Source organism: Pungitius pungitius, chromosome 12 (genome assembly GCF_949316345.1).
Source record: "Pungitius pungitius chromosome 12, fPunPun2.1, whole genome shotgun sequence".
In the NCBI taxonomy this organism is placed as follows: domain Eukaryota; kingdom Metazoa; phylum Chordata; class Actinopteri; order Perciformes; family Gasterosteidae; genus Pungitius; species Pungitius pungitius.
Window position 1 is genome coordinate 16689609 of NC_084911.1, and position 26947 is coordinate 16716555.

At 44.9% G+C, this 26947-nt stretch overlaps 1 protein-coding gene across 3 annotated transcripts in view; it reads left to right on the forward strand.

The window, feature by feature from the left end:
- The first annotated feature begins 384 nt into the window (after positions 1-384).
- Positions 385-26947, forward strand: part of igf2bp1 (insulin-like growth factor 2 mRNA binding protein 1) — a 28015-nt gene continuing 1452 nt past the window's right edge. The window contains exons 1-10 of one of the 3 annotated variants that reach the window (XM_037476125.2): positions 385-943; positions 1881-1941; positions 21204-21252; positions 22838-22889; positions 23551-23614; positions 24338-24628; positions 25289-25423; positions 25917-26039; positions 26285-26420; positions 26551-26673. In XM_037476125.2, coding sequence (XP_037332022.1) covers positions 769-943; positions 1881-1941; positions 21204-21252; positions 22838-22889; positions 23551-23614; positions 24338-24628; positions 25289-25423; positions 25917-26039; positions 26285-26420; positions 26551-26673 — 1209 coding nt within the window. In that variant the 5' untranslated portion in view covers positions 385-768. Of the gene's footprint in view, positions 944-1880; positions 1942-15988; positions 16425-21203; positions 21253-22837; positions 22890-23550; positions 23615-24337; positions 24629-25288; positions 25424-25916; positions 26040-26284; positions 26421-26550; positions 26674-26947 lie in introns of those variants that run through there. The other 2 variants (XM_037476126.2, XM_037476127.2) reach the window with 2 other exon arrangements.

A 26947-nucleotide genomic window follows, 5' to 3' on the forward strand; every position in this document is an offset into this window, starting at 1 on the left:
GCCACGCCCCTCCGTGGAGCCCAATGTGCGCCGCGCGTTCCGATGTGCATGCGGTCACTTCGCCCCGCCGCGAGCACGAGTACAGTGCAAAATTAAAAGGTGTGTGTGTGTGTGTGTGATCTCGGGGTGGGTGCACGTTCGAGCGCACGCGCATATATGGTGAAACTCCCCCCCCCCCTCGGATGCGAATGGGGGTGTGTGTTGTACCCTCCCTCCTCTCCCTAACCTACTCCAAACAGACCACGTGGTTTCCTCTTTGCAAACAAAAAAGGAAAAAAAAAAAAAACGCGAATCCAGTTCGCGGAGGGGCGGCGTCAGAGAGAGAGAGAGAAGAGAGAGAAGAGAGAGAGAAGAGAGAGAAGAGAGAGAGACATTACAGCCCTGATCCCGCCATAGTGTGTTCCTCGCGCACCCACCGTAGACCCATCACCAGATCCACCAGTACAACCATCTCGCAGGGGCCGCCTGGAAATCTCCTCCTGCTCCGCTCCTTTTACTGGATTTACGGCTAAATTCAACGCTACCATCTGTTTTTACACCTTTTAAAAAAAAAAAGTTTGCTGCGAAGAATCAACACTTTTTTTTAAAGACATTATTTCCCACAGTGGGATTTCCTCGCTGCGACTGTGGCAATTTCTTGTTGCGCTTTTGGCAAATTCAGGAGAGAAACTTTTATTTTGCTGGCTTCGATATCAGTTTTTTCTTCTTCTTTTCTTCTCCGGGCTTTGCTTTGTTTGTTTCCTTGGACTTGGACACACAAGTACCACCATGCACAAGCTGTACATTGGGAATCTAAGCGACAGCGTGACCGCTGAAGACTTGGGGAAAACCTTCGACGAGCACAAGATCCCGTACTCGGGTCAGTTCCTCATGAAGACGGGCTATGCGTTTGTGGATTGTCCGGACGACCAGTGGGCCATGAAGGCTATCGAGACGTTTTCCGGTGAGTAAACGTGCACCACATTATTTTTTAAATTCCATTCATTCGTAAAGGCAGCGGCGTGCCGCGGCGTTCACACCTTTCCTACTGCCCGCTTCTCCCCCCCCCCCCCCCCCCCGGAACACACCGCCTACAAATAAATGCACACAAGGATTACATTGCCGCTAGTTTAATGGCGTCTGGGTGAGCCATAGGCACAGGGGAGCCATTCAACTTTTGGTTGGGTGGGGGGGCCCGAAGCGTAAGCCCACGGGCCAACGCCGAGCACTACTCCGTAATAGTATTATTAATGCATTGTAAGAAAACGACTTGTGAATGAATGAGCGGTGTTGTAATGTCTTGCACGCGCAGCCTTCGTGGGGCTCCTCCTGTGGTGTGGTGTGGAGCCTCCCCTCCCCCTTTGAGCCCCCCCCCCCCCCCCCCACCGTGACAAAGATGGACCAGTGTCCGCCCCCGCGAAGGCTCGTCCAAGCGGACCGGACGCCACCACGAATGCGGCGGTCGGCCTGGGGGGTCACCGTTATGGTCGAAGAATAAATGACAATATTTAACGTAACGGGGGTGGGTGGGGGGGGGGCAAGGTCGCCATGTCAGCTCCTCCACTTCTTATGCTAGACGGAAACGCCAAACTCACCGAGATGGCACGTCGCTACAGCGTGCTGGCTCTAAATGAGACACAGCTGCATAACGGGCCACTTTTATTATTAGTGTGGAGCTCTATATCGGACACGAGTGACCCCCCCCCCTACACCATTCACTTCACGCTTTTTAGTTGGCCCTTTTTCGAATGAAGTTGTTAGCTGCCCCCCCCCCCCACACACACACACACACACTAAGTCGTAACGTGTGCAGAACATGTCCACATAGCCCTCCGAGTAGCCGTAACCTGTTAGCATTTAGCCTCCGTGTGCTTTTTGAACCGCCCGTTTTTGTTTTTCAGGTAAAGTGGAACTCCAAGGGAAGCGTATTGAGGTCGAGCACTCCGTCCCCAAGAAGCAAAGGTAAACAGCATTGAGCATGACACCCTTCTCCCCCCCCCCCCCCCCCCAAAAAAGACCACTGCTAAGTGTGTCTACTTTGTGTCACAACGCACTACACGCGTGGTACGCTACAAATGGCCTTTTAGGGGTTGCTGAGCTTCTGTTGTTGCCGATGATCGTGGGGAGCACCCACTCTGTGGGACTAACCTGTGACACCTTTAACTGGGAGGGGGGGGGGGGGGTTCCTCTTGACTTTAATGCTTGTGTTGGTTGAATAATGATGGAAGCTACAGGGGGCCTTGGCAGGAAAAACATGGTTTCAAAATAAGGACATTTTGCTCACATTTGGGAAATGTGTGTCGTATAGTTTCTGTTCTTTTAAACTTCAGTTGGGCACAGACATGATTCTGTTTGTGTGTGCGTGTGTATATATGTGTGTGGAGTTTTGTGCAAAATTGTTGAATAATTTAAATAACTCGTCTGCTAGTTTATTTTGACGGATTCACATGGGCACAATCTGATAATTACGTTTCGTCGGGGAGGGGGGGGCTTGGGTCGAATATATCCAGCCAAAATATACATTTTGAGGCTTTGTGTGATATAACGGAGTTATATAAATATTTCCAATTGTGTTGAATAAATAGTGCATTAATCCTCAGCTCAAGCTCAATTGTTTCTTGCCAAAACGCAGCTCTGTAGTTTTAGTTAATTTATAACTAGTATTCTACAATGTTACAATACTACTATTACCGAGCCTTTTTGCCTTTGTTAAACGAGCCAGTTATGCAGATGTCTGTGGTTAAAAAGCCACTGGAGTCCCGCAGCGTTTGAATGGACCTGTAGCTCAGACCGGGGCTCGCTCCCGTGGACGAAGTGGACTCCACCGTGGGTCAGCTGCTCTGGGAAGAGACGTGATCGTGGAACCCGCCTTCAGACCGTCGGTCATGCCTGTAACCTTTGGCACAGATACGCGGGGAGCTCAGTGAGCCATGTTCCGCCATTTGGCCTCACGTGAGCGCGCGCGCTTTTGTGTACATGGAAAAAATATTGTGCCCGTGGACGTGGGTTAAAATCGCTTTGGTTCGTTGTTGTCTCCAGACATATTTGGCGCAACACCTTGAGTAATATCTCGATATATTTGCGTGAATATTGCAGAATGTTTGAATGTGAGCAGGGGGCTTTTTTTTGGGTGGGGGGGCGGCGGGCTCGCCCCGCGAGAGTTAAAATGCATCAGCGAGTCACTTGGCGTCCTGTGTGTCGGTCAGAAATGGGCCCGAACCCCCGTGGGGACTTCTTCCGTGGACAGGTGACGTCAGGCAACCATGTCGCTTCAGGTCCAACAGTAAGCTCTCCATGTTTGGGAGACCCAACATGGCAGCGGGGGGGGGGGGGGGGGGGCTGTGTGTACTCCTCTAATCTCCAGCGGGTGGGTAAATCATTCGTTGGTGTCGGTGCTATTGAGGAGCCACCGCGTTGGAGGTGACTCGTGCGGCGAGCTGGGGGCCTTCCGTGGCCTCCACAACACGTGGTGCATCCACGCAGAGGGGAGTCGCTCCACGTCGGGCAGCGAGGGCAAAATGGCGAAGCCGTGGGTGAAGCGGAGCTTCCAAGCGGCTGCTGGTCTGCTCCGACACGGCGACACAACCAGTGGTTTCGGAGTTGTGTGTCATTGAGTTAACAAGGATTATAACAATAATTGAGTTCATGTTACAGTTAAGGTTAAGCAACCGTAAATAGGAACATCAATTAGGGAATTATCTTTTGGCCAAACAGAGGGTTCTTTTTTATTGTGTGTTTGTGTGTACAATGTTGAATAGATAGGTACGACGTGCACTAATTCCTGCACTAATATTCCACCTACGTCATCAAAAGTCGGTAGAAACCAGGCAAATCTGAGGATATCTGAAACGTGTGTGTGTGTGTGTGTGTGTGAGAGAGAAAGTGAATGAATGGCGGAAGGGTGCATATTCAGTGGGGAGTCCTGGAAAGGGAAGTTGCAGCTCAATTCTGTCTTTACATTCTATAAGTGTTTGTGCTGAACCCCCCTCCCCCACCATACTCCTATGGGCTGCAAGGGGAGACGCCCATGGCCTCCCCCCACCCTTTCAGTGTCATAGACAAGCACTATACTTGCATGTCTGCCTGAATCAAAAATGACTGCCGTAAATCAGAGGGACGTCGTAATATTCACCACGAAATTGATTAAAATTTACGTCAGGCAGAGATCAGGTGTGTGTGTGTGTGTGTGTGTGTGTGTGACCTATTGTTAGGCTGTGGAAGTCAAAGCTAGAACGGCAGCAACACTCACTAAAATCTTTGAACCTCCTGAAGGATGCCGATACCAAACAGAGCCATGCTAGTCCATTTGAAGCCATTCTTTAATTTATGATTTAATAAATACATAAAAATCCCAATGCAGACTGCAAAAATGCACACAGTTTCTGAGGGAAAGCACATCAAAGACCCATGTATTTAGATATATTTAAGGCGTAGTTGTAGTGGGATAAAAATTCCAATATTTACAAACAATATTTATTTTTGTGTTTATTATTTCGTCAGATTTGATTTTTAGTGGTAGTTCTTATATTCATTACCAGCCGTGAATACATTTGCAGTTACACTCGGCATAAGTTGGCAGGTTGTCCATTTCATTTACTTTTTCGCATACTTATATGACACACATTTATGGGGCCTTTGCCAAGACTTTTCCCCTTTAATGTTTTCTCATTTTTAGCAATGAAAAACTTTTACTCTTTGGCTTGTACCAAAACACTTTTTTATTTAGTAACTCAAAGACGAACCTAAGCTGCGTCTTAGGATTCAGAATCTTTTCCTCACGTCGCCGTTTTAACGTTCATTTCAGTTCCATAAACCCGTTCAGTGTAGAGACCCTTTCGTCCCCTCCCACTCTAATCCACCATGTCCAGCCCGTTATTCGGATCCCACTCAATTTAAGTCTGTGGGATTTTTGGATTGAGAGCTTGTAAAGGTGTTTTTATTTGGTTACCGCCATGATGCCGTTGTGGTCGAATCTTCAAATCTTACCGATCTTTTTGCTTTATTTTGATGGACTCTAGCAGGCTTGGTGTCAGCGCTGCATCAGCACCTCTGTGTAGGAACGTAGGAACAGGATGCATTTCATGGTGAGGACGCGTACGTCTTGTTTGACACTTTTGAGTCCGTGGTTGTGGGCAACCAGCTTTTCCTGAACACTGTTTTGTGTGGTTGTTTTCACGGTGGTCCAAGCAGACACTTCTACTGTACATCTGTGCACCGTCTCATCGAAATAGGTCAGCAGTTCAGATAATAACTCTGATTCGGTGTCCATTTTTTCCCTTTGAGGGAACCATTCTTAAGTCGTTTTGTAAGAATCTTTTTACGGCCTTTTAAAATTTGTCCCAGTTTTTTCCTCTAACTCTCAAGGACCAATAAATCTTTTACTGTGCCGTCGTTAGAAATATATATTTCCTCTTATTTTCCTTTGCAGCTTCTTTTCTGTTGCACTCCAAATGTATCATGCATGTCTGTGCGCGAGTAGCTGTGGCAGACACACACACACACACACACACACACACACACACACACGGGGAAGCAGCAGCACGCCATGGCTCGCCTTCCCTCTCTGGCCAGCGAGGAGGAGGGTCTGTGGGCGGAGGTAGCGAGGGGGGTGCGACCAATCGTCGGGCGGCAGGGCTTGTAAAGGAGGCGGTCGCTCGGGCTGCAGAGTGATGGCTCCTCCCCTCACTCACTCTCACTCCCGCAAAAACACACTGCTCCAACCCCTCTCCGTGCACACTTCCAGAGAGTTCCAGTCCCCACAAACATTAGCACATGCTCTTAACTTCACCTCTAACGTTAGTCTGACGGCTGACTTTGTGATTGGCTGAGCGTGCTGGATGTGTCAGATATCATTTAGAAATGAAACATTATTCTTTCGATTCTAGAAAGGTGCTGCTGCAGATGTAGTTACTTTATCAATAGAACAGTCCATGTAAAAACCTCCATTGCCAATAATGCATTAAAAAGAATTAACACAATACAATGTACTGTGTTAATGCAGTATTAATAATAATAATAATCGGTGTAGAGTATATTCAGCATCTAGGTTTTTATTCCTCTGAACATTGAACTGCATTTTCACAGAACACTGAGGATGTGCATCCATTTCTTACAATACCTCCCCTTATTGATCTCATGATAACACTTTGGAGGCAGGTTGAAAAAGTGGCATTCTGGGAAATGTAGGTTCCAGTTGTCATGGAGATGGGCTCACACCAACAGTGGTGGATGTCATGTTGAGTGCTGTGTTCACTTTCTGCCTCTAGTGTGAGTCTCCAACCCATTGAGTACAATCTAATGACATATTAAATTCACATCGGCTTATAGGCAGTGATGACCACACAAAAAGAATACAAAGCATATGATCCCACTTAATCATAAGACATAGTTGAAGGAATAACGTAACAACAAAGGCTCTTTATGCCGGAGCCACAGGAAGACCGAGAGGGGAGGAAAGAAAGTGTCGACGCCGAGGAGAAAGTGAGGGAGAGAGGAGATGAAGAGAGGCCTCTATGTAGGTGAAGGGGTAAGGGAGTCCTGTCTCTTTAAGAAGCCCTCCCCCCCTCCCACTCCTCTGCCAAACCATCTGTCTCTCTCTTTCTCTCTCTCTCTCCCCTCTCTGTGTCTCCTACTTTATTGTTTCTCCTCCTCCACTCTGGCTCTGTCTTTTACTGTACACACACACACACACACACACACACACACACACACACACACACACACACACACACACACACACATCTGGATACACACACACACACAAGGAGGAGCGGTATAGAGGAAGAGCTAGAAATTAGTAAAAGACAGAAGAGGGGGGGGTGGTTAGGGCCCAGAGGTCGCGGTCTGTGTGGTGGAGGGGTCCCCTCCTGCATGTGTGTGAGTACACGGGCGGGGGGGGGCTCTCTCCGGTCCTCCTCCACAGTGACATACAGCGCGTGAACTGCGGGTCCGGTCTTTCAAACTGGTTGGTATCATTTAAAGCGACATTTCACCGCAAAATCCATGATGACTATTTGTTTTTCCCTGAGCGCTTGTGCTGTGGATGGATTTAGAGATGCACGCCGTACGTATATTGTCTTGTAACTGGGATGTGGTGCTCAGAACGTCCCAAAAATACATCTCAAGAGTTGCAGAAATCGGGAGCCAGTTATTCCTCATGTACAGACCTATTGGTAAGAGCTGGATACGAAAGTCAGTGCTCCTAAACTCCAATAGTCTCATGTTTCTGTTGCTACTGAAAGCTTTTACAATTTCTTTAAAAATAGGGATTTAAAAAAAAAAATTCCCTCCTTTTTATCTGTATCATTCAGAAAGAATAATTGTAGTTGCTTTGTCCTTCTGTACTTCCATTGTTATTTTATATGTGGATATCTTGCTTTGTGTCAGAAGGACCAACTGTACAGCAGTAGTTTGTGTTGATTTAATCCCAGAGGAATTGAATTGTTTGGCGCTGTGATGACACACATGACTTGTTAATGCTAAGCTAAGGAATTCGCTAAACGATCCTTTTGTTAAACGAGCATTCAAACACGTGCACGTGTTTCTGTGGGGTGGGGGGGGGCGACACATTGCGTTGTGGGGTACTATTGCTCAAAGGGCATTCTGTGAATGAGAGTGGTTGTTGTGCATTACAGGGCACCGGGTTAGTGGGTGAGACCCTGGTCCCCCACTGACTGAATGTGTGCGTTTTTTAAGGACTGTTAAAGTCAGTTGAGTAAAGTTTCCATAAAGTGTACGGCTGAACTCAGACTTTCTTCTGCAACCGCTCCACACACTTCCAGCTTTTCAGAAAGGCCAGAGGTCGGCGAGCCCTTTCCTGCCAGAGAACAACTCGGTACAGACGTATACAAAAATGTGCCTCATGCACAGTGAGTCTTACTGTGCATGAGGCACATTTTTGTAAACAAACGCTACAATGACGAGTTACACGTTGTTGTAAATTGAATTGAATTGAATTGAATTTATTTTGACCAATATTGGCTCGCTTTAAATGTTTTTCTATTTTTATTACCGTATTAATTCGTTTCAGACTGAATTTAAATATTTACACTCACGCTGAAAACTCGAAACAAGCAAAAATACATTTTAAAATCTGCAGCGTAGCAGTCTGAGTACAAAGTGTTTTGGGGAAATGAGTGTGACAATGTGGGTGGAAGGGGCGGGATCGTAGTTAAATCCAAGCGCTTCATTGGCCAGGAACCAAATGCTTTTAAAGAGATTTAAAGGAGGAAGCTGTGCTCCTGACTGATTTCAGTTCAAACAAGAAGCTTCAAAGCAGGCGTAGAGAAAAAGATTTTAGAAGAAAGAATGTAATATTCTATTCCAAGACTGAAGCTTTCTTTAATACTATTAAAAAACCAGTTCCATCTGCAGCAGTTTATTATCTCACAAAGTGCAGCTTCACAACAGTGACCGCTGTGGAATTTTTTAATTTCAGTGTAAGTATTTGGTTGCTCCCCATTAACATTAATTTTTTCATATTTCATATACTTAGTTTCCATATTTCTTTTTCCCGTAGAAAGTTTTCTTTCGGGTAAAATAATGTAAATATTTTTTCCAAACAATCAACTCAAAGAAAAAACACTTCATGAAGGAACTTGTTTTCTACTTTTGTATTTTTTGTATTAATTGTTGATTTTAACATTTGAACTAATAGATGTTACCATGATCATCATCAAGTTTAGCACTTGCAGTAGTACAATATTTTATAAATGACAAACCCTTTTGAAAATGTCATATTGTAAAATGCAAATAAGGCATTCTACAATACAAATATTTTGTTTATTAGATAAAATGAATGTAAAGTAAATGCTATGGAAGTAGAATAGACAGACGTTCTGAAAGCTTTAATCATTCTCTCCGTAGACTAGACAAGTGTATTCATACTAGAGATGTGTACAATGCAGATCTTTTCATGAGCTACTTTTCAAAAGGCCCCAGAACAACTTTTTTGTTTTATTCTGAATAGTTTCCTGCTCTGTCATCAAGACGTCCCAATGACCTACTGTAACTTGAGTGATTACTTGGGTGAAGACACAAGATTCCTGTGAGAATATTCCCTTCTAGTGGCTGGATTTATTCTCACCAAAACAATTTTTTGATTTACAATTAATTAACGTTACAGCTTTTTCTGTTTTCTTTGTGTGTGAGTGTGAGAATATTTGGTGGATTCTCATTTTATTAGTTTTAAGGGTTGTTTTCAAATTGGAAACAATTAATATTGAGTTCTTATAATGAAACTAAATGTATTTCCACTATTTTCCTTATTGAGAACATTAATGAGCTACATTGTAATGACTACATTCATTGATCAACATAACTAATAAGATGTTAGAAAATTGGGGCTCAGTGAAGCCTTTAAAACAATTAGAAATGGCCCTCTAAGCATATTAATGTTGCATCCACATGTCGAACCAAACCGCATGAAACCTTCAGACGGACTCAGCCGCCCTGCTCTGAAGCCGATAGATGAAATGATCTTCATTTGTAAAATACAACATTATATTTAGCTTAGTACTTTTATTATGTTGGGGTCTCAGACACAGATTTAAAAAAGAAACTGTCAAATCAAAGTAGCCCAGACGGAAACATTACGACTTGGAGACTTCCTCTTTTCCCACAATGCAACTCAATAGTGGTTTTCGTCACAGCCTTTGCCAAGTGTACGACCTCATCTGTCCGCGCCGCCAGCGGCCGTTTCTGATCAAACGATGATACCAGAGCACGAGGGGAAACGTAAAACCGCAGCCCGAGTGCTCCCGAGTATCCAACAATCCAATGCTCCTCACCAACAGGACGTGGGGAGGAGAGTGAAGGGGTGGTTTGTGTCTCCGTTGATGCCCAAAACCAATCGCTCCACCAAGGGGCCTCGATTGAAACCCGTGGGGCGGATGTTGGTGAGCAAACCAATGACGTGGCTCTGATGAGTAACGGTGGAGCAGCGGCGTACAGGGATGGATCAAAGAGCCGCCGCAGGACTTTGTCCCTCTGGTCGCTTTTCTCTGGATCCACGTTGTGTGATCGCAGCCCAAAGGGCTGCATTGTTCACTGTTTGCACTCACAGATGAGTTCTTTTATTTAAATATGCAACAAGTATTATGGACTTATACATTCGAACTAAGTTGTTTGCATTTATTTTATTTTTATGCTTTATATTATTATTCTGAAACGGTAAATTTAGCATCCTTAGTTCCTTTAGTTTGGGTCTTTAGGATCTTTAGAAAAGCCATACAAAGGGCTCAGAATTCTTTTCTTCACTTTTAGAAGCCTTTTTGTAAAATAATAAAGGTGTTGTGTGGTAATAACTGGGGGACATTTCTAAAAATCACGTTCTTCTTGAGAACTTTTAGTGTCATCCCTTTTTAGTCAGGACGTTGATCTTAAGGATTTTACATGTATCATTTTATTTTTGATAAATAGTCCAACTGAAATGTTTTTTCTCGTACACTCGTCGGGTCAGCCATCTTGAGCAAGGCACTAAGCCCCAGATAGCCCTGTACGTGTTTGTGTAGGAGAATGAAACGAGTCTACAGGCTGGCGCTCTATGTTCGGACCCAGAGATGTATTCAATTCTGGAATGAATTGGTGGCTGGTGTTCCCCCAGGACTCACCGGGAGTCTGCACCAGCACATGGTTCAGATTTACAATGTGTCATCCACTGAGAGCCCTTCTAACTGTAGGACGTGGGGCTCTGCTCAGGAGTTCAAGCGTCTCAATCGAAGAGCCACATTGGAAAATGACATAGAGCGGAGGGAGAGGAAAGAGCTCCGCTGATGCAGCTGCAGGAAGCTGAACGCAGTGCCACGTGCCTGGTGCTGTGCATGTTTGGACTTCCTAGGGGCAGGGTTAGTGGACAAGGAGAGCTCTATGATAAGTGTAGTCTCTCCTACTCTTTGAATTCATGCCTTGTATGTCGGCAATCACTGTAAAATCATATTTGTGTTTTTCTCATATACATATTTTAGTTTGTGTCCATACGGGTCTGCTCTGTGACAAACTTAAGCCTAGTTTATGCTTCTGCATTTTCAGAGAAACACAAAGACACGCAGACACAAGAGCCTCTTGCTGCCTTTTCACCCCCTCGTGCGTGTGTCGACCCATTGTTCTACGTGAGCTCACACAGCCCGCAAGGCTGTGATTGGTCTGCCAACTACATTCTTTCAGAAGTCTCACATTTCCGGTTTCAGAGCATAATTCCGACATTATTAAAACAAAGAATTTTTACGAGATAATGAATCAGTTTGAAGAGTTTTTGTCGGAAGAAATCTGTAAATATGACCACCGATACAATCTGTAAATACCACCGATACAACCTGTCATTGGCGGACTATAAGGACGTGTGTGTGGCCTTTGCTTTGCGCAGCCTTTGGCCAGATGCAACGTAACGGCAGACGCAGAAGCATGTTCCAGCCTTTATGGGGGCTGATGTTAGCTGGCTCTTGTTCTTTAGCTGCAAACCCCACCGATACCTGCGTTTTCTTCAGTGGGAGAGATTTCTATCTGCATTCATCATAGCGTAAGATTTTTGGAACATTATTTGAATGTGGACGATTATTCTAATTGTTGGTTAATATACAGAACATTCAAATGGCATGCTACTTGCTCGCTAGGCATTTGACTCGCAATCCGTTTGACCGCGACGTGAAACTCAAACAGATGTAAAAGTTAAATAAATAAACGACGAAACCATGAACCCATGCTGCCCTACTGGCAATGATCAAATACTTTACGCCCAAACAGACGGATTCTCTGCTTTGGGTGAAAAGGGGAGAGACGCTGTCACTTTAAGAAAGATGCGGTTGAACCCCGCCCACTCTCACACCTCCGAACATCTGACCAATGGCTGCCCAAAGCAAGGGCCACACACTGAAGCACTGCTTGTTGTCATAAGTGTGTCTCTTTCTGCCTTCCAATCTCTATCATTACTTTCATTTTTTCTTTATATTGTGCCTTCACGCTAGGGCTTTTCTCCCCTCTACTCCCCCCCCCCCCCCTCCCCCCTCCTCTGCCCAACTCTCTTCCCTGCAATGCGATTCTCAAAGAGTTAAAATGGAGGCGATGCCTGCCGGTCACATGTCCGATGCACAGGCACTCTCTCTCAGACATATGTGAGCTGCAGAGGGAGGAGGCGAAGGGAAAGAGACCAAGTAGAGAGAGTTGTCCCCTCCCCCGTACAGTGGTGTGCCCCCCCCCCCCCCCCCTCTCCAAGGTGGGCGTGTTGAAAGCCGGGGGTGTGCCATATCACAGCCACTGTCCAGCACACGTGATCCCTCTCCGCCTCGCGTTTGTTTTACACGACAAAATCAGAAGAATCTTCTGACAGCGTGAATCAGTATTTGGGGAGGGTGAGAAATAGAACCCCCCCCCCCCAAGAAGACGAATGACAGTTAAAAATGTTCTCAGACTCCTCCTTCTGTCCCCGTGGTGTCTGCAGCAGCAGATAACAAAGCTTAGGAAATGTCCAATTAGTCGACACACACACACACACACACACACACACACACACCCTCCTGCTGCTGGAAATGGCACATGCGAGTCCAGAATTTACAAGTTACAAACATTAGCTCTTTTTCTTTGAATTGAAAGAGTGTGACTTTACATTTCTGTTTTCATCACTTCTAAAGGATTTTAATTGATTTCTTTATTAGTTGTGGCGTCTATTGTTCTTCTATATTTTAATTCTCCCACATGCTTGTTTCAACATCGACTTAATTTAAAACAACTCGCTTGTTCCCTCTTTTCAAGATTTTCTACCAACAAGTTTTGTAAATGAATAAAAAGGAATAAGTTATGGTTTGTACCGTATCTAATTATTTTGAAAAATTCAAAATACAAAGAAACATTTTCTGACGGTGATAACGACTATATTATCTACAAATGATTGCACTTATTCCTTAGTAATTCTATGCATATTGTGATTTTATTTATTTGTTTACAAGTAGCCAAATATCTAATATTTTCCAGACTATTTTCTAGAATTTCCAAAACATTGCTGATAACAGTTTCTATAAAATGCAAGATCCCATACCTTGCATTTTATAGAAACTATTATCTATTCAATGATATGAACAAACTAGTTTGGAATAATAGATAACAGGTTGTAAACAAAACACTGGTCTAAAAACCTTAAATGAAAAACCTTCATCTTTCTTTTCTAAAAACTAAGCGAATACTATAAGAGCCACGGTTTGAACAAACCCTTCTCTGTGATAACACAACAGATTGACTTTATTCCAGTATTGAATTTGAAAACAGTCCTAGAAAAAAAGTTTGGATCTATTCATTGCAAAATTCCTTTTAACCCCCCAGAACAGTTTTCTTATTCTTTAAAAATCCGTCCAGCCGTTACCGGAGAGGCAAAGCACAGAGTGAACCCTGAGCACTGAACCTCTAAAGTAAATATGTACATATATTCCAATGTAAACACAACCCCATCATTTTCTTGTGCGGATAAAAACGGATGTTAATGTCCTCACTACTATATGCAACCTTCTCTTTCTTTTCAATTTGAAAAGGTGTCCTGTTTGACGCCATAAATGATTTAAGAAAAAGTCAAGATGTTTTCCTGTGTGCTAATGTATGTTTAATATGACCGTATTCATTGGTAAGTGTGAATGGATCCTCTTAACACTTTTATTGTTAATAAAAGTAAAACAGAAAAAGAGTTTTGGGGTTTAGGAATCTTTTTTAAGTGTTTGAATTGACTTAAACTATTAAACTATTATGATGCATATCGGTGGGTGTCCCCTGTAATAGTGCTTTATTATTAAAGTGTAACAGTACAGTGACTCAGTCGGCCCTCTGCTGTCCAAAGCAGTAAATGAGGTAATAAAACGGTGCTTGTGTGTGTGTGTCATAGACGGGCCCCTTTCCTTGCTGCCTCCTCATAGGCTGCTGGACTTCCCACCCTGTTCCTCGCTGATTCAAAATAAATTCAAGGCTGACGTATCTCACACACACCCTCAAGTAGACAAAGCAGGAACTTCCCCCACTCCGTCCCTCCCCATCTTCATCCTTCTCCCCCATTTTGTTTAAAGGGGGGAGGGCTTTCCATCCGCTCAGTGGGAACTGAACCTCAGTACGTCCGTCGTGTTGCTGTTCAGGAGGGAATGACACCTTTTTGTGGGTTTCTAGTACTTTGTTAGTAAGAGGCTTTGTTAAAATTGCAAAATGATCAGAAAAATCCTCACATTGATTTACTGACTAATTGTAACGGTCTGCAAGTAAAGGCTTAATAAAGCGTATACGATTATAATAAAACATCAAATCAGACAACAAACCAGTTCATTCTGCTAATTCAAAACCATCTTTTTTTGAGACGCTTTAGCCTCAATCAATTATGAGGTCTTGAAATATCTTTTGATAAAAGCGGATTTTATCCTTTAACATTAGTCAGTTGCAGTTATATTGAATACATAGAAGTACTCAATTTTCATGGTATCTTGATTTTTGTTATCATTTTGTTCTTTATAAAGACAGAGTGAAATTTTAAGAATTGTGGTATTTTCAGCTTCATTGGCTACCCAAATATTTTAATATGACTCGTATGTTTGTGAAAAATTTAGGATGAATTATCCCAGAAATTCATTCATTCCTCATTAAAACATCTCATCCCTTTTCATAGTTATTGGAAATAAAATGGTTCTTAATTAAATTCCAAGTGGGGTTACTTTGTTTTCAAACAAAAAGATTAAGAGTTGTAATATTTTGAATATGGTTTTACTCCTTGAATAAGGTTAATGAGACCGTACAGGACAGTGTCCTTGCCTTCTATCAGTTGTATGCAACATATTTCCATATGATTTCTGTTGACTTTGTTATAACGACAGCATCACTAGTATTGATTACCTCCATTTCACACAGTGGAAGGACAAATGTGAATAATACTTGAAATATTTTGCAAATAATTTGCAAGAAACTGTAATCATTTTCTTTTTATTTAAAAAAAATTGTCAGTCATGAATTAATATTTAATTGTTATTTTCTTTCATGACAGTAATTGTTCCAGCTGTCTTATGTTTCTTTAATTAATACAGTAGTTGGCGTTTATCCTAATTTGACGTTTCTGTGTGTCCTTTAAACATACCACAATGGACAGCGAATGATAAGCTTATCTATGGTTGTTTAATTACATTATAAAGGTGTAACAGGGACGGTTGTGTTTGTCCTCGCCGCCATGTTTCAGTTCTTTTCCGGATGAGGATCCGTGTTCTTTGTCACAGAATCATTTCTAACACAAAGAAATCCAGATAGAAAGCCCTCCCTTTTTGGACTGAGAACGTTGCACAATATTATTTTCCACGGACACCCATTTCATTTTTTTTTCCTTTACAGGCTTATAAATTGGAACCAAATGTCTCGTAGTCTAACGGTATCGAACGGTTTAAATGCCGATAAAAGGGAGATATTTAATGCGCATTTATTCCACAAAGTCACCACCGTGTCAGCGAGGGGCTTTGAGCGTCTCTAAAGGAGGAGCAGCCGTGTTTACAGCAGTGAAAGCCGGGGAAGAAACGCTACGTGCCCCCCCCCCCCCGCCATGCTGTACGTCATGGCATACATTCTATAGTAGAACCCCGCCCATCCCTCTTAGGAACTGCCAAGCACTTTGTATGCTCCAAGTGAATGAAAGCGCGCGCTCTCCTCCACGTAGCGCATGCACGCGCGAATGTGTCCGTCTCCAGGTGATCGAAGTGAAAGACGTGTCGTATCCGTGACACGAGACGTGCGTTTGCTCACATGGTTTCTACCTGTGGACTGTGTGCGCGCTCAAGGAGGAGGTCCGTCGGAGAGGCTTCAGTTGAGATTTTAAAGCCCACAGCGGCCACTTTATATTTATACTGGAAAGCTATATATTGGGCTATGACAGCTGGGAGGTAAAACCGTAGTATTGGATGAATGCATTATTGTGCCGTAGTAAGACCCCCCCCCCCCCCCTCTGTGCTGGTGGATATCTGCTGTCACGTGGCTGCACTCATTGTAGTAAATGGGCGTTGGTTAAGATGGCCGCACTCTGGCGCTCACATGTAAGTGTGCTCGTGGGGATCAGCCAGTGAGGCTTCACGTGTGTCTATGCGGAGAACAGTGGTCACATATGGAAACTAAGAAAAAGCCTAACGGAGATTTGTTGCCCCTTAAGTCACACTTTACGTCTGCAGCTTTATAACCGTTACGAATCACGTGGGGGCGTACAGCCGTTTTCAGACGTAACGGACGCCCGACTTGAAGCCCTCAGTGCGGATCCACCTGTATTTTATCACTCGCTTCGCCACAATGTCGCGAGAGACGTCCCGTTTCCCTCGTGTGCCTCGCCCTTCACGGCAGCAAAATCCAACACGTCTTCAGCCTGAAAGATGGAGGCCGCCCGCATCGCGACCAGAAGTTACAGTCACTTCGAAAGGCGACTGTTCGACACACGCGGGTCAACAAGCCTTCTATTCAGAAAGGTAAAGAAAACACGGACGTGGCGTTTTAGTGCAAGTCCGTTTCACGAACGACTGCCATGTATGTATGTATGTATGTATGTATAGTGAACGCTTCACCCCGCCCAGCAGCGGGGGTCCCGCGTGTGAAGTGGTTCTGCACATCCCAAAATGGCGAGTAGAAAGGGGGAGGGGGCGCGACACAGCCGGAGAACGGGCTCCAGTTGGTCGGGAGGTTACGCGGTCCGGGAAATATGCAGGAAATATAACTCGTTCCATACGTTTGGGTGTAGAAGCAGAGCATTTTTAAGTTATTATAAATAAGAACAAGTCGGCATAATTGCGTAACGGTCGAGAGACTCACTTCCATCTTCTCAAAATGGAGATCTCGCCGCTGCAAAATGGAGGCCGTGCCGCACGAGCTGCAGGCAGAGCCTGAACTTTGACCCCTGCTGTTGTACCCCTCCCTCTCTTTTACCGTGAATGAATTCCAGACCTGAGGCCCCTCTCTCTGTCATATCAAATCTGGGAGAGAAAAATCTAAATTTAGGTTTTCCACAGCTTTTTAGGTTAAACACACATATTTAAATAGATATGGAGAGATGTCTTTTTATACAATTCTATCATATTCTACATATACACAAGGTGTATGTTGCAAAAACAATCTGTGAATCCACATGCAGCATTCGTCCATAACATCAGGTGTTTGTTTGTTTTCGTTTTGTTTTAAACTGTAGAATATGGAAATAATTACCTCCGTAATAATACGTTCGTGAAATGACTGAAAACATAAGGGAAGACTATTGATGCAACACACACACACACACACACACACACACACACACACAGACATAAATATTGCATATGTGAGTGCCTTTGCAGATAGCATTGGAGCTGTCAGGGCCCTTAGCAGTGCTCATGGTGGCATCTTTATTAAATTTTGATTGGCCACGGTCCTCCCTTAAGTAGGGTTTGGTGAACCAATGCGACTGCAGCAAGTGAGGTAGACGACCTTTCCCCTATAAATCTGGGCCAATCAGGAAGTGGTGACAGGCTGGGTTGCGCCTCTCAAATGGCTGTAATACTTCTGGTGTGACGCCTTACTTCTTCTACACTCGTGTGTTTTTCAGGAGACCTGTGTAGGACCTGAATGAACCGGAAGCATTGTTGCAGAGCCGCGATGCCCCGAGGCTGATGCTGGCGCATTGGGCCCCAGTGCATGCTAGTTACAAGTTGTGAAGCGTGTGGGATTTGTCAGTTGAATGTGTTACTCAGGCGTTTGTATGTATTTGCTTACCTTTCCGGTGTAATGTGTTGCTTTGAAACAATTAACAACATGACAGGAAATGGTCCTGCTTCTGTTTTTCTGTATGGGAATGAGCACCCCCCATTACTTTTTTGTATCAAGTTGAAAAACAACAATTGGATAAGAGACGTACAAGTTGTTTGGCGTGATGCGCTGTAACCACGTCTTTTTGCTTCTCGCATGGCCTGTCACACGTCACCCCTTCCATGCCCCGTTTCTCGTTTCTCACACCCGGGCCCCTCTCCTCTACACGGAGCCTGTCGCCGTCTCTTTCCTCCCAAAGTCGCTTATCCAGGGGGCAAAGTCAAAGAGATGAGAGCCATGAAGCACCAGCGCAAGATCTTCTGTCGATCCAGCCGGCCTCGGGGGAGGGGGGGGGGTGTATTTGGTTCCCTTGCGTTTCTCACCCGTAGCAATGAAAAATGAATCTGCGATTTTATGCTGGCCAGGTAGCTCTTATGAAATATTAACTCCGCCCGCTACACTTCTGAGCTGTTTCAGCCTTTGTCCCAGCGTCTGTAACAGCAGCTGGTAATGTCTACATTGTACACATGTGTATCATGTGCCTTGCTATACAGTAGTCAAGTATATGGACAGAGCAGAAAAAAGAATAAGAAGCCTGTTGGCGTTGCACCCGGCAGGAACCGTTTTGCAGTGTCTTGAGGGTCACGATGATTCGCTCATTTAAGTCCCCAAGGAGGAAACTGATGAAGGGAAAACTGTGACACATTGTACGAATTCTCCGCCTCTGCTGCTCATCCACCTTTCCTCTTATTCTTTGAAGGACTCTCTGTAAATCCAACAATACGTATGCACCCGACGTAGCATGTGACAGAAGCCAGCGACGCCTCCCATCCGGGTCGCAGGCGCTCTGATGGGAAAGGGCTTAGACAAACATGCTTCCTTCTGTCTTTTAATGGCATTGCAAGTTCCCACTGGGAGTGGTAAGATACACATACATTATCCCTCTAATTCCTGATTTTTTTTTATCCAACACTATGGAAGACAATCTTTGTTTTGTATTACAAGGTGTTCTGAAATGCTGTTTTAAGTATGCATAATTGTATTAGTTTAACATTGGATAAAGGATTAGGAAATGTTTAGCCCCAAAACTACTGTCGTTTTGCCCAGTTCAGTTTCTGTCTCTTAGCTGTGACGCGCGTGAGGCTCTGCAGTCCCAAACTTCAGTCCTCCTCTCAAACCTCACACAGGCACACCCAACCAAATGTTCTAACCTTTCACAATAAAAGCCCTAGAAACGGTCCTCCCATCCAGTTGGACGGTAGAATTCACCCAAACCCCCTCTGTTGAAGGCATTCTAAGCCAGCCGTGCGATAACCTGCGTCTCTCCGTAGCTTCTAGCCCTGAGCTGTAATTAGCCATCAGCTCGTGCAACGTAGTAATGAGTGTGTGGTCGTATCCCTGCTAATCAAAACAAGTAGGATGGAGCTGACGGTTTTGGTTATCAAAGCTTAAAGTGAAACACACACACACACAGAGACACGCCTCGCTGTGGTCCCAGGGCCCCTCAGTCTGGTCTGAGGCGCTCTAACCCTCGGCCTTTGACCCCTCCTAGAGGCAAAGGCTTTCTCTTCTCCACCACCTCCTCCTCCATGAAGTCTTTTCATTCTCTTGGCTTCTTCTTCTTCCCTTTCTGTCTCCCCGCTTCCTTTGTCTGACTGGAGCCCAGAAGCTCGCAGGAGGACACGGCTTCTTTTTAAAAAAAGTTGCACTTTAGACATTTTCAAGCTTTGCTGACGTTGCATTTCCACCTTCACACAGCATTAGTCGTTGTGTCTAGATTTCCACATTTCTTTCTGATTCTATTTAGCTTTGTTATTCTCTCCGCGCTATGTACAATTAAAGCATGGAATCCGTTCCAGTGGTAGCTTAGCATGATCCCAGATGGACAGATGGTGGCAGACCCAACCAACGGTTAAAGGCAGAGATGTTCAAAACCATGAAAACAAAAAGAAAGGCGACAGATGAGTGAAGGAGCGAGTAAGCAAATGTGAAGCATGTTCTGTTGTCCATCCGCCCGCCCATTCATCATCTTCGTCTGCCCATTCCTGATCCGTTGCCATGGTTACAGCCAATAAGAAAGGCCTCAGGTTTGCAGGCGGGGGCAGTAGGGGTCAAGCAAGTTCACTATTGGTTGCTTGGTGAGTGCTTGGGGATGGGATGGGGGTTGGCGAGGATAATGGGGGGGGGGGATCAGGTGGGACTTGTTTGTATGGGTGATGTTCTGCAGAAGTCATCCAAAGTGGAAAATATGTTTGTGATTGGCAGGTTGTGTATTGGAGCTAGTGAGGATAGAAAAGCATTGATCAGGAATCACAAGGTCTTGGAGGGGATGGGGGGGGTCAGGTATTGTGGGTGCACAAAAAGACTATTCATCTGTACCGGAGCCTCCTTCGGGGGTTTGGTTCTAGCATGGCAGGTGGGGGGGGGGGGTTGCAAGCAGTTGGCCCATTAATGCTCAGCTGGGTGGGGTGCGGGGTCATATGAAGGGTGGGTAAAGATGGAGGGCCTCAGTAATGCTGGGGAGGGCGGGCAAGGGTCAAAGGTGCAGCACTGAAGGCACCGATGGAAGAAACGGCCCTGTGTGGGGACACCGTCTCATTGTTGAATTCATTTGATTTTGTATAGCTGAAATTTGCAAATCAGGAGTTTGCCTCAGGCGGCTTGACAGTCTGTACACATGCACCACCCTCTGTCCCGGAACCCTCACACGGGCACATGTTGGGATCAGCTGGTTTCTCAGCATTACAGAGATGCATATGACGTGAATATAGTCGTGGTTTCCTTTCGTGTGACTAATGAATCGTATGATTTAACAAGATGTGAGCATGATCACTGGCAGAAGTAAAGGATTGAGACGCACACAAGGGCCCTCCTCCACGACAAAGTGTGTAGGCGGTTCCACAGGATGCCGTCCCTTCCTCACTGCTGGTTCCACCACTGGAGCTCAAACCCTGTAATGGAGGCAGGTAGCAGTTGGGGGCGTGGTGGGAGTAGATGTTTAAAAGGTCACGTCAGATTTGAAACTGAGCAGTCGATCTGAATTCAGAGAGCTGGCGGTGCAGATGGCGAAGGGATATCTGTGATGAACGCTTCTTTGTAGAAGGAAGAAGTCCTCCGTAGCGTCGACGATGTGACCGCGGCGTGCACGGCTGCATGTGTACGTGGAGCTTACTTTCCATTAGCTGTGTAAACTGCCTAGCGGGGATATCGGGGGGGCCCTTTGCAAAAACCCGGTGCCGGCCTTCTGTGTTTGTGTCCTGGTGGAATGTGTAGATCCATCAGCTGGAAGTCCTGATTGCCCCCAAGCGCTGCAGTCACGGCAGCCACCCGTCGTTTGTTTCAAAGGTCACTGTGGCGTCCCACTCGTGGCGGCCCTCGTGATAACAACACCCCCGCCCAACACATCCCAAAGTGACTCTTAAAGGTGTTTAAAGCTGCGGATTGTAACAGTCTCCTCCTTCTTCTCTCCACAGGACCAGGAAACTGCAGATCAGAAACATTCCACCTCACCTGCAGTGGGAGGTTCGTTACTATTTCCTCTTTTTTGTTTCTTTGGAACATTACTGGTCTGTTTCTGTGACTTCATGCCTCCAGCATCCTGTTCCACCCAGGCCCCCTTTGCCCAGGGGTCTGTTATCAAACGCATTTCATTGTACATGTATCGTTTCAAACCTAAAAAATGAACTCACTAAACTGATCCTGTTAAATAACATTATGTTCTGAGCTCCAGAGAAGCCACAATTAACTGAGCGGAGACCAAAAGTCATGTGACTAATATGCTGCAGAGCTCCATGGGCTAATCTAAGGGTTGGAATCAGAATGAAATTCCTTCGTTTGGTTCATTTTCTCTGCCACTTTATTACTTTACTTTATTTCTTTTCATATTCTCTTTTAGCCCAGATGACCAGCAACATCATCCCTTTTTACTAAACCCATCAAAGTATATCTACTCCCCTTAAAGTGCAACTGGTCCTCGTTGCTGGTCCTCGTTGCACATCTATGACGAGTTGGGGGCTCCTAACCAACATTTAAGGAAATGAGTAAATCATGGAAGAGCCACACATCTGATATATCATCATACGTGATGTCTCACACACAAAAATCAAAGGCTCACCAGGTCAGCATGGGAACGAATGACTTCCAGCGGAAGTTCCAGGTCGATTCTAATAGAATCTAATAGTCGGGTATTGATCCACCCGCGGCTAATTGTTTTAAGCTGCGGCCTATTGATTGTTGAGTAACTGGCGTTATGTTCTCCAACTAGCTAGATGTCTCCTACCAACCAGAGTATCTTTATGACGTTGTACTGCTTCCGAGGGTTCACATGGCAGCACATAGAATCACACAAATCCAGCTGTTCCATCCAGTCCAGCTTTCTTGTGCTCACTTTACTTTCTTTCCAGTTTGCTTTGATATGATCTGACTACACGCTTGTGTGTGTGTGTGTGTGTGTGTGTGTGTGTGTGAGCTGCTCTGATCCCTCCTATCGTGTCCACACGAGGGCGACGTCTCTCCGCTAAGTTGACAGACCGCTCCCTCCCACGCTTCTAGAGGTCACAGCTGTGTGTATATTTAGATGGAAACGTGTACACATATTTCTGACTTTATTCCAATATGTCTAGACCCCTTTTTAACCTACTGTACTCAACCATAGGGGGGTCAAGAGTCCGGCCCAGGGGCCAATCCGGGCCCGCGGTCAGATTTCCTCTGGCCCTCTGCTTATGTTTGATTTCTGAGCCCCTAGCACTGTTAAAATGCAATTCCTCCTTTCAACAGACAACCTTACTTATGACTAAACTTGAATGTGTTCCATATATGAATGAAAGGCACACTGTGCTTTAGAGTTAGTGAGTGAGTGGCTTATATCTGGCTACATTGCCATTTTAAAAATACAGATAATTGTGTTGATGACAATTGTGTATTATTTGCATGTTATTCTGTGGTTAAATGATGTCAAACAGGACCATTGGCCCCAGGCATCTTCACATTATGAAGGTGACGTGTGTTTCTGGAGCTGGTGTTGTATTCGTTTGACTTTCCTCATGGGACCATGGTCTCCAATGTATCCTAACGTGTCTCCCTCTCTTCTTCTCTCCCCCGGCTCCAGGTGCTGGATGGTCTGTTGGCTCAGTGTGGAACCGTAGAGAACTGTGAACAAGGTGAGACGTGGGGCCACCTTCTCTCTCTAAACTAGCAACCGCACACCAGCGGAAGGGCCTGAAAAAGTGGTTATGCGGTGCTCTGCCTACCTTCTTCTGCACTGTCGCAGTAAACAACTTTATTAAAAAGGGAAAATATGTCCTTGTCCTAAAGGAGCCTTGATGAACTCTCGATGAACTGAAGGAAGAAAAATCTGTTTTTTGTCTGTCTCCACTTTAATTTGCTAAATGATTCCTCAAGTGATGGATTCATTATTCTGTGTGATCAAAATTAATTAATTATTGGTGAATATAAGAATAAACAGAAGAAAAATGACATGATAATTACCATTAAAAACAAGCGTTGCTAAAATCCAGAAAAAGTTAAAAAGAAGGAAAAAAAAAATATATATATATATATAAAGATACTTAATTGGGTTTTTTTTATCCTTCTATTTAGCATTTTTATTTTACTGGTTCACATTTGTTGGTCAGTAGGCAAAGAATTCATCGCTCAGCTTTGAATTGTTTGTCTAGACCGTTATGGTAAATGTCACCAAAATGTCTACCAAATGAAAAAGTAACTATTGATTGTCAACTTAGAAACTGAGAATTAAAATGTGCTGAGTCATGCTTGTGTTTTATCTGAAGTTTCTGTCTGTCTCTCCTGTCTGTCGCTCAGTGAACACCGAGAGTGAGACGGCCGTGGTCAACGTCACGTATGCATCCAGGGAGCACGCCAGGCAGTACGTTTCTCTTCTTCTGGACGCTCTTCTCTCAGAGCATTGTTAATCTGTTACCCTATTTATTTCATTCTGCTCTGTGTTGGTAATGCCTAAAAACAAAAAAAGGCAATCATTCTTTAAAAAATTGCATCCAACTGAGATCATCGAGCTGTGTGATCTGTGCTCTACTTGTGACACCTAGTGGTCTTTTAAAGGAACTCCACTGTGTGTAACCACCACACTATGAAACACTTTTACAAGCCACACTTGGCAGTCAGATGAGATGAAGTTTCTACGTTGAGCAAATATTTAAGCCTCTGTATTATAAAAGTCCTCGTTACATGGCACCACTTTGTTTTTGTCATGAGGAACAAGTCTTTTTGCGTTTTTAAATATTGTGTAGTTCAGATAACAAAAGTGCAGCAGTGACTCGCGTCCGGTTCCTTTTACACATAAAATGATAAAGGTAGTGAGTGACACTTTCTTATTACAAATTGTGCACTGTCAGTGAGGAAGAACTTGCATAGATACTAAAGAGAATACATGTGAAGGCAAATGGAAAACGTTCCCTCTGGACTCAATCTAAATCTGGTTTGAATTGAAGTTCAACATCAGTTCACAACATTTGAAGTCAAGTACAGTTGATGTGAGGCTGTAACGTCTCTGTTAGCTCGGTGCTAATAATCAGCCCAGCTGTTAGCGTCGCTCTGCTTACGGACCCATAATGCTGTGCGTCCCCCTCAGAGCCATCCAGAAGCTCAACGGCTACCAGTTTGAGAACAACGCCCTGCGCGTCTCCTACATCCCCGACGAGAACTCCGAGGCAGATGGGGTCCAGCGGGGGCCCGACAACGGCCGGCGTGGCTACGGCCCCCGCGGTGGGCCCCGCGGCGGCTCACCTAACTCGGGCATGCCCCCCAAGCCGCCGCACGCCGACATCCCCCTGCGGCTGCTGGTGCCCACGCAGTACGTCGGCGCCATCATCGGCAAGGAGGGCGCCACCATCCGCAACATCACCAAGCAGACGCAGAGCAAGTGAGTGAAGCCCGCCGTCCTTTCAAAATAAGAGCTCAACCAGTCTCTGTGAGGAGCTGTGAGTCCTGGTTCTTTTGGACTCCCTTTGAGGATCTATGGACATGTTCCTTCTGTTTTAAAATGAATTGCATTAAAACATATATAAACTCTATGAAGTGTTTCTGTTTACACAATAATTAAATACAACTTTACTTTTCCAATTAAGTTTTTTACATTTTGTATACATATTTTGAAGTAGATTTACTTACAAATATCTTTTTCCACATTTAACACAATGTTTTTCTAACCATTTATTCGGTATGGCACTGCGTCTTTTTCGCTGTCCTACTGATGCTGCTGTCTCCCTCTCTCTGCCGCTTTGCTGCGCTCACCCGCTTTTAACCTGAGTACTCTGGGGCTCGTGGTTGGAACACCATGCGGTCAAGTCCTCATTTTTTAATGTGTTGAGGTTGGTGTTGCTGTCGGCCCCTGTAGTTTGGGAACCAATGTCCTATGTCACACGGTTTGTAATCGCCATGAGTCACTTTCCCACACGCCCCATGCTAACAGGACCAAATGGCTCCCTCAGATGAGTCTGTGTATGATAGTAGAGCCTTGGGGTGAACCCCGGCCGGCTCTGAACCTGGTGACTTAACAAACCGCTCCCGGTCTCGCTCACAGAATCGACGTGCACCGCAAGGAGAATGCAGGCGCCGCTGAGAAGCCCATCAGCATCCACTCGACCCCCGAGGGCTGCTCGTCGGCCTGCCGCATGATCCTGGACATCATGCAGCAGGAGGCCAAGGACACAAAGACGTATGTGCTCATCGAGGGGAAAAAGCCACACATTGTTTGTGGACAGCACAAAGTTCTAAACCTTTTCTAAAGTAGGGTGGGATGTAGCTTCATGGTAAAAGCAAATGCATGAACCCTCATTTGACTTTTTTGTTCTTTCATGAAACAGTCACGAGCAACTTGTCTGTTTTTTCTACAGATTATGAGAACACATATCCATTAAAGTGTTAAATATATGCGGCTGTTACTTGTAGTAGTGAAAGATTTATAGACTGAATGACCTTTGAGTGGTGAGAGGCTGTTATGGATGATGTTTAGTGATGGAAGTGACGCTCGATAAATGTTTTAAATGTATTTCATTATAACACACAGCAACATGTAGTACATCTTTTAACTTGGCCTAACTGAGAGGTAGATATGTCCTAGTCTCCCGCTGGGCTCTCCCATACAGCAGAACTAAACGGCGTGGGACCAACACAATCCCTTCTAATGGCTGCCGGCTTTCCCTTCGCAGTGCTGATGAGGTTCCTCTAAAGATTCTGGCTCACAACAACTTTGTGGGACGCCTGATTGGGAAGGAGGGACGCAACCTGAAAAAAGTGGAGCAGGACACGGACACCAAGATCACCATCTCCCCGTGAGTCCCGCCCTCTCAAATGCAGACTGGCCAATGGTAGTGTGAGAAATGCTAGGTTTGCACATAAAGTCTGTTTGTGGACCCCTTTTCTCAAAAATCCTGTTTTAGTTCATTACCAAAATGTGATATTTAACAAGAGAATATAGTTGGGGACAGCTATTGGGTGTTTTTTAAGGAGCAAAACAAAACATTTTAAGGATGGAAAGAGCCACTGGTCACATTGAAATAATGTGTAACGGTTTCAGTCTCCAGGACCTGACGCTGTACAACCCAGAGAGGACCATCACAGTCAAAGGCTCGTTGGAAAACTGCTCCAACGCCGAGGTGGAGGTCATGAAGAAGGTCAGAGAGGCCTACGAGAACGACATCGCTGCGATGAATGTGAGTGCACGCTTCATTATAGTGTTTTTGTTTTTGTTTGACATTGAGCACCGAAGGGCTCCTGCTAGCTTCATCTCACAGACTAGTGAAGCAGGAGATGGACTCTGACCTGCAGTCTCCTTCTCTTCAGCAACAGACCCACCTGATCCCCGGCTTAAACCTTGGTGCTCTGGGCCTCTTCCCGTCCTCCTCCAATATGCCTCCTCCCCCGCCTGGAAACGCGCCCGGTAGCGCCCCCTACGGCTGCTTTGGGGTATGAACGGCTGTCTAAGTTTCCCCGAGAGATGGCGATGCGAACCGCCTTCTGTAGTACTTCTTCTTTTGATGGTGTTAAGAACAGGAGGCAAAAGATGACAATCTGATCCTGGAAGTAATCCCCACTCAATGTATTCAGATGAAGTGATCCAAGTCATCAAAGTTAATTTTGTTATATCTGTTGAGTGTTCTTAGTGCAGCACAATATTGTTTTAGATATGGGTACAAGAGAATCCCGATATACAGTATGTTTATATGTATGTATGTATTCA